Source organism: Bemisia tabaci, chromosome 3, assembly GCF_918797505.1.
Source record: "Bemisia tabaci chromosome 3, PGI_BMITA_v3".
NCBI classification, from domain to species: Eukaryota; Metazoa; Arthropoda; class Insecta; order Hemiptera; family Aleyrodidae; genus Bemisia; species Bemisia tabaci.
In genome coordinates this window covers 8,179,101-8,192,017 of record NC_092795.1, presented here as the reverse complement: position 1 = coordinate 8,192,017, position 12,917 = coordinate 8,179,101, and the positions used below count along the sequence as shown (strand labels likewise).

The window sequence follows — 12,917 nt, the reverse complement described above, 5'->3', positions numbered from 1 at the left end:
GACCTTGATATTCCTGCGCCATGATGGTGTAACTGTGCTGCGGGCTGGATGACGTGATTGACGTGACCTCTGAAGAGGTCGACAGGTCTTTCTCGACCACCGAGACGTGGGTGTGTGGAGTGTACGGTGGATGGATGTCCACCGAAGTGTGGCCTTTCATCGTCCGACCAGGAGTCTGAACGTGATTGCCAATCGTGGGTGTACTGGTAGCGGCGCCGCCCAGCTGACGGCGGTGAGATATCGGGCTCAGAGAATCCTCCGCAGCGTTCACCAGATGCTTCTCCCCCGCTCCGCTCAAACTCATCGAGCCGCAGGAGAGAGAGGCTCCCGTACCGGCTAAACAGAGCATTTTTAACAACAAATCAGAGACTGAAAATTGTGATGAAATATAAAAAGTCAGCAAGTTGTAAAGATATCAAGCATGAAGCACACTGATACATTAAAACAAATTCTCGTTAATGAATTAAGATACACAACCACTATGATAAATGATTAAAAGTCAAATATAAAATGAGAAAACTTAAAAAAATCAAGAATTTCTCTTCAAATACTTATTCCACAAAAGAGTCTCTTCCATAACTTTGAAATGAGAACTACACTGATAAATTCTAGACAACATCAGAAGTAAAAGTCTTTTGTCTCTGTTTCTCTATTTTCACTTCTTTCCTGACAATTTATAAGTTTAAATTAGCTTTTTACAGAGGTAAATACTCGTATTTGAGAGGAACGTACACACTGAATGTCTTTCTGAAAGCAAACTCATCACTAGGCAGATTTAGGGGCATTTATAAGTTTCTTTCGTTTTCATTTTCAGTCTCTCAGATTAGACACCAGACAGGGTGAACCTCTGAACACTGTCAGGAGAAAAACAAGGTAAAGATGCCGGTTCTTTGACTTCCACGGATAGTATTTTCAGCCCAAGAGAAATCAGGAACATTAGCACAGGTATAAACAAAAAGTATATACACTACTATAATATTCGCACAGTGAAAGGCTATTCTTAAAATCTTAATCTGCTGCAAGAATCCTGCAAAGTCTAGCTCAGAGTAATTTGCTAACTTTACTGGCAAAACTTTCATTCTAAAGTCATTAGAAGACCACATGCTCATCCATAAATACCGAAAGACTTTTAATTGAACAATGGTAGGCATAACAAAATTGATGATGAAATTTAATTTGACATTGCAAACTTTTCAAATAAGCTTACTCGTTTTGCCTTTACTCCTACCATTTTTAAAGTATCGAAAAAAAAAAAAAATTGAGTTCCTATTTTTGAAAACTGACATTTTCTGATCCACCAAAAGTTGAAATTTAGGAGTCAAGTTAGTTCTCACCGCACTACGATATTTCAAAGAACCTAGAGAGGTTCCTGAGGATAGTGTAAGATGAATAGCTGCTTTAGAGCAGACATATTTTGATTTGGATATGAACTCAGGTGATTCTGTTAGCCTAAAAATATTTGGTGACGTAACTAAAAACATTGAATGAAACGCAAGACAAGATAAAGTGCACTGATTTAATCATGCAAAGAAAATTTGAGAGAAAAAAAAAATGAAAAACTGAAATGATAAATGAGTTGACTGCATAGGAATACTTGATTTGGGTATGAGTTATCTGCAGCTCGAATGTTTTCACAACGAGAAAGGCATCATTAAAATAGGGACAAAAAGTTTATTGATTGTAAACCCAAGGCTGTAGTGATTCTTTGGTCTTATTTATCAATAATGTAAACTACGCCATGTTGCCATCATGGCAAAAAATAATTAACAAAACACAGAGCATCAACAAGTCACATAATTGGCTCTCACAGCTCCTGTAGTGGTGGCTTTGGGAACATTACAGCAATAATTAACATGAGGCCCAGGGCACTTGTAATTTACCGATGTGATTGAGGGCTGTTTATCGATAGAGTTTTTGATGCAAAAATAATCGGTTTGCACGACAGTTAAACTGAATCAGATCCTAAAACTAGGCTAAAAAATTGATCAATGTTAAAATTAGTAACTATGCACATGTAAGAAGACATAGCAAAATATCATCTAAATTCATTCATATACAGAAGGAGTTAGCAAAATCTACCTTTAGCAAAAGAAATTAAAGTCTAGACAAAGATACGAAAAAAGCACATAAATTAGAAAAAAACTACATAATAGCTAAATTACAGTCTACAAAAGTGGATGGAAACAAGAGGCATTCACGATTTGCAATGTGTAGAGCTAATGAGAGAAAAAATATTTAAGATTTCTTTTCTATTCATTTAGAGAGTGACAGCAGACACGAGCGCAATGCAGTTGGACTAAAACGGTAAAACTAATTTTGCCAGTCTGACAGGTTAATAAACAAAAATAATAAAGATATAATAAGAATAATTGAGCGGGTGTAACAATTCAAAAGTTAACAGGAGACATAAAACCTGAATAAAAGAAAAAAGAAAAAAGAAAAAAACAAAAGACTTAAAACAAAATTGAACAAAACAAAAATAGAATAATAAAGAAAATAATTTTTTTTTTTCCAGAAAATACACTAAAAATATATAAAACAAACCCAAAATGTTTAAAAAATCTATTTCAAACACTTATTGCTTTAACTCCTCATTAAGCAAATTGGAGGCACACTTTTTGAACAAGAATGCCCGAGTATTTTTTTTTTTTCTGATCAGATACAAAATAGTAACTTTAACGACAACCTACCTACTGCACTGTCTCCAAGGGGCAAGAGAGGATGGGCCGATATTGAGCCTCCCACATTAGCTACACTCGAATGAACTGAGCTGGATTGCCTGAATGACTGTGACCTAAAAACAGAAACGACAAACCCCTTCACAAATCAAGCTTCATAAATAGGTCTTGCGTGACTGTATTCTAGAAAATACCCAAATTTTGACTGCGTAAAAATTTGTTCAGTCCTTAAGTACTTACAAATTAAGGAAGCATTAACGTTTTTTTAGGTAACTCAATTTGAATTACAAACTTCAAGAGTTGAATTTTCAATTGGGGATGTATTTTCATGAGAGGTCCCCATACACTTCCAAATCTAACCAATCTCATGGATATAAATAATACCATCAATTTTCATAATGATATAAATGCAAAAATGCTGACACAGCGATGTTTTAAAGTCCAACACATGTCACGGATTTCATAATGGAGAGAAGATAAAAAGGACTCTGTAGATTTTTCTTTCTTTTTTTTATGGAAGAAAAGAGCACTAGTCACATGTTCATCAAATAAATGATAAATTTTGAGTGCGGTGGGTGGGCCATGGGAGGTCAAAAGTTACTTGTATCCAGAAGTTATTGATAGGAACCATAGACACTAAATTTAATGTTGGAGCGCAAAATTTCTGGGTATACATTTGTATTTTGTAAGTCTAGTTGATTAGGGTTCAGAACAAAGGTATTGAAAATAACCCGATAAGTATTTGAGTAAAAATATTTAACGTCAGGGAAAAATTAATTAAATTTACTTGAACAAATTGGATATGGCAATTAACTGAAAATAAAATAACAAATATAAAAATGAAATAAATAAATGAAAAATATTGAAATTATAGAAAAACCGTTTCAAAGAAAATCAAGTTTAAATTGAAAAACTGAACTCTCACACGAACAGAAGAAGAGGTAAATAAACCATAAGAGAAATCAACAAAAATTATTGGTCATCGAATGCAATTCAAGAAGAGGTAGACATTGTGGTGACTAAAAGAGAATCAAACTATTCAATACGAGGAAACTGTACAAGAAGAGCAGGTGTTGCTAGAAAAATTTTGGCAAGGAAATTTCAACGAGTCAGTGGCACCCATTTTTAAAGGCCATTTTTTAAAGTACCAAGTAAACTCTTCTAGGAATTTTCCAGATTTGTTTTAACCCTAAATTACAAAGAAACCCCATTTGAAAAATGCCAAAAACTAGGCCTAATTTAAAACAATATTATTGGCAGGCTCTGATAACATAGCCATGCAGGGGAAATGACGTTTGCTGATTGGCTGAACTAGGCTTCAGGCACCGCGTTCCTACATCACTGCCGGCTTTTCATTGGTTGGATTTTGATTAACTTTTTTTCCCTTAGAAATGCTTTATTGAGCTTTTCAATGAACTTTCAGGTTTATTCATGAAATTTTACATAATGTACGACCCTGCAAAAATTCCTTGCCACTGCCCTATTCCAGGTTGGGTCTAAATCTGCATTGAGCAGGCATCAAGCATTATTTCTAAGTGTGTGCTTCCAAGAAAGATCTGGATGCTGCAGATTTACATGATCGTAAAAATTGAACTTAAAAAAATAAATAAAAAATTGAAAAAGAAAAAAAGATTTTATCTTGGAGCTATCTTGCACAATCACAAGGAATTTAAAAGGATGAAATGCCAATAAAGAGTGCAAGTATGAAAATCCTTGTTTGCAAAGAGAGAATGCTTACATGCAAACCTGAGATAAATTGCCATCTTTAGATATTCTTGTAATAGTCGTTTTGTATGGTGATTAAGCTTTTTGTACAAACTTCTGCGTAATTTATGAAAGCATCAACTACAATACCAAGACTACAATTACACTCTGGGTTTAGGAGGAGAACTGTATGTTGTGAAGATATTAGCTAGATAAGAGTCATAAGAATTTACCTCTTGAACGTTTGCCTTTTGACATAGTTTTCTCTAACGTATTCGATAACTTGTTTCTGAGTTTTTCCGCTATACCTGAGAAAACACAAAACAAGGGTTAAAAATTTCGAAAATGCAAAATCTAATACGTATTAACGTAAAGAAAGCAAGAATACAAGACTAGATACAAAAAAAAATTATTCTTCATTGTACTCTTCAACATATCGATGGCCGAAATGCAAACCGACGTATCTCTGTTTACAATGTTGCTATCTTTGAGTCTTATTTTATTTTTTCTTCGGAAAACTAATCAATGTAATTTTTGGAAAACTTTCTTGATTAATCTATGCTCCAAACAGGGTATTCAGCATTAATTTTGAGCTAAACATGGATTGTTTCTCTTCAAAACAATAACAGAAATTTTGATACATCACAATGGAGATAAGCTGTTTCAGACTTTCCTCATTATCACTTTTTGGTCCCTGCTAAAATGGACTGACACTAACAATCTTATTCAGTTTCTAGACTTAAATCATGTTTTCACAGGATAGCTCTTAGAACTGGGCATGTAGTGTGATGAATTGAAACTGCAAGAAACTTTCAAATGGTTGGTACCATAAAACTCCGGGAAAAATTTCAAAATTACCATCATACGCTTTCTAAAATTTAAGGAGCCTTAATTATTGGAACGGATGCAAATAATTTGGAGCATTCACTGAAAAAGTGATATATACTCTGTATACAATGAAATAAAAAAAGAAAATCAGTGAACATTGATGAGATGGTTCTGTATCTTCCTTGTAAAGGGACAAAATGTTAAGATAATTAGAGAGCGTTTCATGCCCTGATCAAGCTGGGCGATAGAATTGACCTGACCTGAAAAAGACACCAAAAGAGAGTCTAAGAGAGGGTTCCAGCTTGAAATTTTTTTGACAAGTTTAGACAGAAGAAATTAAAGGATTAATATTATTGAAACTTACGAAAGTAAGTAAACTGAAAAGTAAATACTGAATAAGTAATTACTTACTGAATAAGTAAACTTACCTGAAAGAGGAACCTCGACTTAAAACTCTTGTTCGTTGTCTAGGTATTGGTTTAACAGTTGTACACCTAAAGAATCCATGATTCTCGACACACTTTTTCCATAGATTCTTACAATCATTACGATTTTCAAAAAAGAATTCTACTACATCTTTATAAAAACCCTGCAACAGAAATTTTTCACAGCATTACATTAATTTAAAGAAGACAAAGCATTGAAAAAACTGTTCTTTAGCTAATACATAATAGAGTCTGGCGAGTGACAAAATTAGAGATTTTGGTTAGTATGCATGAAATCTTGTATACATAAAGCACCGTGTGTATTATGATGCGAGAGTGATACTGAGCCATTCTGTATACAGAGGGCCTTCTAAAAATGGATAAATAATTCCAGGTGAAAAGAAGACAGAGCAGCTTTAATATTAATTCAACTATATAACATAGAATATGATATCATGTTCCTTCAGAACAAAAAATAATATAAAAAGGGACAAAAGATGCTTACATATCCTTCTGGATGCAACTTGACCAAAAATCGCTTCCGTTTAAAACTAATTTTTCTAATTTTGGCCCAAGAAAACGTATTAATTTTGGTATAATTCTGGAAAACAACAATGCCCATATGAGCGACAGCCAAGTTAAGAGGAACCCCTTCGTGATCCTGAAAAAGAAACATATTCAAACTAAGTATTAGAAAAAAACAGGGAAAAATAATCACCTCTTCCACTTAGGAGGTCAATTTTTATTAAATACTAAAAAATCTTCGACAGTTGAGGGTGGCTGATTGATTATTTTTCATCTGAAAATCGATGGACCAAAAAATGGGGTACAAAAATGAACACCACTGTATGCGATTCCTTCTAAAAATTTCAAGTAAAAAACGATGGACGCAATAAAGCTTGTTAATTTAAACTCATAATTAAGAAAATAACGGTACTTCACAACATAAACTACAAACATTATTCCTCACTTATGAGTTCAGTTACAGAAGTTCCAGATATTTTTAACCCCGTTTGTGTGTCAGTATAATGAGAGAGTGTGTGCTGAAGGGCTTAATTTCTTACCCGGTTCAGTTTTGACAAACACTGATATTGAAATTTTAGATCAAAATTTTAGATGGAAGCCCACAAGACTTGGAAAATTACGCTTAGGCGATTAGTACACTAAAAACGGAAATCGATTATACAGCAACTCCAGGCGTAACAATACTATTTTTACTATGTGCTTTATTTATGATCATAATTATGACTTCGTTCTCAACTACAAATTAGGACTTGAGTTACATTGACAGGTCTGATAAAATGCAAATTAAAGCTTGTAAAGGGTGTAGAATGTTTGGAGCTTGAACATTTTCACGCACCAGCCCGCCAGCTATCCTCACTTCAATCATCAGCTTTCCACAAAATTTCCCAACAATTTCTTAGGTAGGAACTTTCTTCTTCTTAATTCCTTGGAATTTCAACTGTCCGCCCTTAAAACTTTACGTTTTCTCATATTTTCAGGGGTCTTTCTGCATTTTTAGGCGCCTGCCCAGGTGTGTTATTGAGCACTTTTTACACCCCTGGAGCTTGCTGTATGCTGGAAGAAACAACACATTTTTACTCACTTTTGCAGGGTGCATTTTCATTCCATACAATTCACACCTTCGAGCAGTTTCTAATAAATTTAGGTCAGCTTCTGCAGGTGATTGGCCTCTGTTTAAAAAAAACAAAATTATGATTAAAAATTAAGACATTCACTGAAACGATGACTAAGAAATGGGGTGCTCTTGTAACACTGTTTGAGTCAGAAGAACCAATGATTTTGTAAAAAAGGTGATCATTTCTAGGAATCTAGGACCTATGCAAATGAATCTAGGGGCGCCTACATTTAAGTCCTGGGCTGTTTCAGCTCTTTATTCAGATTTAACCCTCCAATGCTGTTATTTTGCCATAAATAAGGCTAGAGTTTAGAGAGGAGAGATTACAATTCGTTGTCTCCCTCTTGACTTGAAGGAACATATTTCAGTTGCACTGGTCCAGTGTTCCTTACATAACTTTTATTTGTACATAGGAATCATCATATGAATTTCTTTGACATTTTAGATGATTTTTCTTGGTCATTATGAGGAGACTCACATTTTCGCATTAATTCTTGTTACCGATCTCCCATGAAAAGATAAAATTTTCATAGAAATACAGAGACAGCATCGCCAAGATATGTTCCTTTCTGCAGAAGATTACAAATTTAAGAGCTGTACCAAAATTGCTACCAAAGTTGAACGTAACAATTCAGTTTACTGATTCATTTCAAACAAGTTTTACACTACAAGCTTAAAAGGCGATAATACCTACAGTATTCATATCAGAATTAGCCACTAATATTGTTTGTAAACTGACTGTAACTTACACATGTTTTTTATGATTTTCCATAATCCTCCTTTCAAGTTCTTGGTCTTGATGAGGAACAAATTTATATGTAGATAGATATGTGTGATCTGGATAGTCTTCTGCGACATAATCTCCACAGTCCGCTATAATCAATTAAAAACATCAGAAAATTATTTCACCACATTGATAAATTTCTATTGATAGCTTCTACATGTTTTAGGCAAATAGTCTAATCAGATGGCAGATAGTCAAATTTTGATTATTTATGAAGTCTTGTATGTTTTTACGAAGAGTTCTAGAGTTTTCAATGCTTTGAATGTAAGGATTCATCAAAACTACGAACTTTTCTTGCGATTTGCTCTCAAAATGCTCCTCTTTTATTTAGACGTCAATGTTTTAAAAATTCTGTATTCTAAGATGTGCTGAAAATCTTGAGATAAAAGTTTGCTCTAGAAGATCTAATTAAATTACAATTTTATAATGCCAATTTTTACAGAAAAACATTCCACAAATATTTGGATGTTGCCGAATTCTCTCTGAAAAAACTTGAATTTTCTGGGAAACTAGTGAGCCATTTCAAAGTTTCTGAGGATTTAAAGGAACATTTTTTTACTTTATGAAAAAATAAATATTTTAGGTATGGAAATTTGGTCACTTTCACAACTTGTACAGTCGGCTTCCTTAGTGCAGAGAAGGGATAGAAAAATTTAACGAATATATATATCAGTGGCGTGGCGTGAATGATCGTTTATCAATATTCCCTTTTTTGAAGCTATGGTAAAGAATCGATTATTAAGGTGTTCGTTCCGAACACCCTGTATATCGATCCTTTTCCATAGGTTTAAATGACAGATCAATTGATATATCGCAAAGCACGCCACACCAGTGAAATGTATGACCATAAATCATTCAGCATCAGTTTTTGTTAAGTTAGGGTGTATAAAACTGAAAGAAGCGTATACCTTGAACAATATAGGAGGCCATTAGGGCTGCAGTGTTATCATTACACTGCAAATGCCCTTGAGCAAGGTCCCGCTTGATTTGAAGGCAGAATAGGTATCGCGTGTACTCCTCCTCGAGCTGTGAAGGATCCGGTGTGTAAAATTTTACACAAAAAAAGACCAGGGGGTCCACCAATGTTAGACCCACTTGCCTATGCATTGGTTTTTCCAGGTCCAACCAGTACTAAAAGGGGGAAAAAAGGTAATGAAAATTTAGAGCATAGAAACATAATTATAAGAATCGTCAATTGAGGTTATATTTCCTCCTTCCTTTGCATGTTACTATTGGACCCTTGTAATAACCCCTATTTTGAGAATACAAAATTTTCCTTCTCTTTTTCTTGATTTGTTTGAATTTAATCGAAAAAGCATTAAATTTTGTCACCTCCGAGCCAAAGTATCACAAGTGCCATGCGGCGTTTCAAAATTTCAGCCGCCGTTTTATTATTTTACAGAGAGAAATTATTGGTTGAGTCTCTTTGAAAATTTCACTGAACTTTATCGGCAGCACAAAGAAAATTCAGTGAAATTTTCGAGCAGCTCTGTTTAACAATTTCTCTGTAAAAAAATAAAATGTCAGCAGAAATTTTGAAATGTTGCGTGGCGCTTGTGCTACTTTGGCCGGAAGGAGACAATTTAACATTAGACAGTTGATGCAAAACGCTGATAAAATGCATTGAACATTAATAGTGCTATGATAATATTTATTAATTTTTAGTATCTTCAAGAGGAGTACCAATCAGAGTCGTTTTTGGGCCCATCCAAGCAGAATTTCCTCAACTCCACAATTTTTTGCCCATTAAAGGCCTAAATTTTACAGAGTGCATAATGATTTTGTCATTTTGGATTCTTTTGGCGCCTAACAGTAGCCTAAGTAAGAGTATGTAAGCTGATTTTAGCAAAAAATTTGGGTTTTTGGACCTTCAGACCCATGTTTCGACCACTGCTGTTCCCAGGAAGAGTCCAAAAATGGCCAAATCATGGAACATTCCAAAAAATATAGACCTCCGATGAAAAAAAAAAAAAAATTGTAAAGTTGAGGGAATTCACGGAGGGCCCAAAATTGGCCTTTACCTTCCCTCCTTCGACTAATTTTATACAAGGTAGATACCTATGTCAACAAACAGGAGGTCTTGCTTGAGTCAGAATAAATGTTCTCATTTTCTTTTCATTATAATAGATACGCAGCAAAATAAACAGTTACATTTTAACTGATGAGACCTTGATCCTTTTTTCCAGACCCATAACTTAAAGCCTAGATACATACGGAGGGTATGGATTCGATCAACATGAATCGATTGAAAAATGATCGACACTGATTCGATCAACAAATTTTTAAAAAACCGGTGTCGATTCGATCGACAAATTATTAAAAGACCGGTGTCAATTCGATCGACATGAATCGATCGAAAAATTAAAACGTGATTCGATCGACATGAATCGATCGACACCGATTCGATTGACAGTTAATTTAAAAAAACCCGTGTCGATTTGATCGACATGAATAGTTCGAAAAATGAAAACGAGAATCGATCGACGATGAATCGATCGACCGATCGATCGACACGGTTGCGATCGACTCACGGGTTTGTCGATCGACTCACGGGTTTGTCGATCGACTCACGGGTTTGTCGATCGACTCACGGGTTTGTCGATCGACTCACGGGTTTGTCGATCGACTCACGGGTTTGTCGATCGACTCACGGGTTTGTCGATTGATTCACGGTTGTCGATCGATTCATGTCGATCGATTCACGTTTTCATTCTTCGATCGATTCATGTCGATCGAATCGACACCGGTTTTTTAACAATTTGTCGATCGAATCGGTGTCGATCGATTCATGTCGATCGAATCCATACCCTCCGATACATACGGCGATTAATCGCCGCGATTGAAAGACGGAAGCCAACGGAGAGCCTTAATTTCGATCCATTGACGTCGATATATCGAAATCAAGGATCTCCATTGGCTTTCGTCTTTCAATCGCGGCGAGTGTATCTAGGCCTTTAATCAACACTCTTCTAATCTGAAGAGAAAAGAAGGGTTGAACTCGATACTCACCCTAGTGCTTCCTTCGAGGTATTCAAGGCCAAAGTAATCCGCCTCCAGGAGATTCAACTGCTTGCATACTTGGTCAAAAAGGACGCGTCCCAAAGCTTTTGCCTGCAACAAAACGACACTCTCGATTACTTTATGAATCATGATGATTGAATATATTTCTTGATAACATTAATATTTGAGGGGCTTGGAGGACAAGGCGCATAGGTGCAATTTTTGCTATTTCGAGAAATCCGTGTTTGAAGTTTCGAAATTGCATGGCTACTTACTATGGCGAAAAGAAAATTCAAACTGACTTTTTGATGCTTAAAAATTGGAATTGGGAGGAATTTTTCACATAATATGCATTAAGACTAGTTTTACTTGAAGTTATTAATGTCTCCGTTTTTTCAAAACTGCACTTATGATGCGCCTTGCCCTCCAAGCTCCTCAATATCGCCTTTCGTCCTTAGATCGTCACCTTCCGGCCAGAGTATCACAAGCGCCATGCGACGTTTAAAAATTTCCGCCGCAATTTTATTTTTTTACCAGAGAAATTGTTTTTGTTGGAATTTAGGAGCGAATTTTTCTCAGAATATGCATTGAAACTAGTTATACCTGAAATCATTAGTACTTCAATTTTTTCAAAAACTGCACTTGTGCGCCTTGTCCTCCAAGCCCCTCATTTAGGTATTGTTTACCCCTTTTCCTCTGTTTTCCTTCTCCCTGATTCTCGTATGACCTCGACGTGATGGCGTGCTGACGAAACATGGTCGAGAATACTGCCGTGCTAAGGAAGAACACCGTATGAACATTCGAGAGTTCCCAAATTTCTTCTGATAAAACATGTATTTTTGACAACATTTATCAGGGTGTCTAGTATTTTTTAATTTTGAAAAATCCTGGCATTTAACTGATTTTTCCTGATATTTTATAAAAAATTCCTGATTTTTTCACTTCAAAAATTCCTGATATTTTCCTGATTTTTCTCGACTCCTGGCACGGTAGGCAAAAATCAGTAAGACTTTCTCCGCTGTGGAGATTCGCTTAAGAAAAATTCCTGGTAAAACGTCCAATTTTTCCGATTTTCCTGATATTTTCCTGATTGTCCAAAATTCCTGATATTTTTTGGGTTTTCTTGATGCTAGACACCCTGTTTATGCAAGTATTTTCTTGAAATTTTCAGATATTTTAGATAAATCACGTATAAGATTGTCTGAAAATTTTGGAAAATAATATTTGCAAGTTTCCCAGTGAATTCGGTTTTTATCGGAGGAAACTTGGCAACGTCTGAAGGCTCATACGGCGTTCTTTCTTAGCACGGCAGGATATTCCTCTCGGTTTGACGTTCAATTTTCCGTTCGTCACCTCACCCACGTTGATAGCCCGTCACGTACACGTAGAGCCGTAAACCCACAAAGCGCGCTGTCGCGTCGGCTGCGGGTTGCGAGTGTCGTGGCTCCTGGCCATCATATCGATTGTGTCATCCGTTCATTCATTCATTCACTCTTTCATTCATCTTGTGTATTCAAGCGGCCGCACTCGAGTATTCATTCACTCTCTCGCACGCTTGAGTTCGAACATCGAGACTACTGAGTACTGACTGCGTGCAGCCAGTCCCTGCTTCGGCATAGAGAAAAAAAAGGAGGTGTTTGCATCTTGAGGTTTGTTTACCCTATGACGTAGGTCGGTACAACCTGGGCAGCGAAATCTGTAATTCGAAGTATGAAAAACGGACCATAATGTCCCACTTTTTTGCTTAAATCAACTCATGATATAATTTTAAGCACTTTTTAAAGAATGACTTTTTTTCATAAATCACACCATTTCCAAGAAAATCGATGATAAACGTCGCTGTACCGAACTACGTCATC

General features: G+C 35.7%; 1 protein-coding gene across 3 annotated transcripts in view; it reads right to left on the bottom strand.

Moving 5' to 3' along the window:
• The window catches only part of Cdep (Chondrocyte-derived ezrin-like domain containing protein), a 137,788-nt gene that overhangs the window by 31,537 nt on the left and 93,334 nt on the right, over positions 1 to 12,917 (bottom strand). For 2 of the 3 annotated variants that reach the window (XM_072297707.1, XM_019044255.2), the window contains 9 exons: positions 11,068 to 11,169; positions 8,967 to 9,189; positions 8,024 to 8,147; positions 7,242 to 7,329; positions 6,141 to 6,296; positions 5,639 to 5,799; positions 4,616 to 4,690; positions 2,691 to 2,794; positions 4 to 336 (listed from right to left, as the gene is read on the bottom strand). In XM_072297707.1, coding sequence (XP_072153808.1) covers positions 4 to 336; positions 2,691 to 2,794; positions 4,616 to 4,690; positions 5,639 to 5,799; positions 6,141 to 6,296; positions 7,242 to 7,329; positions 8,024 to 8,147; positions 8,967 to 9,189; positions 11,068 to 11,169 — 1,366 coding nt within the window. The remainder of the gene's footprint in view (positions 1 to 3; positions 337 to 2,690; positions 2,795 to 4,615; positions 4,691 to 5,638; positions 5,800 to 6,140; positions 6,297 to 7,241; positions 7,330 to 8,023; positions 8,148 to 8,966; positions 9,190 to 11,067; positions 11,170 to 12,917) is intronic. The other variant, XM_019044256.2, reaches the window with a different exon arrangement.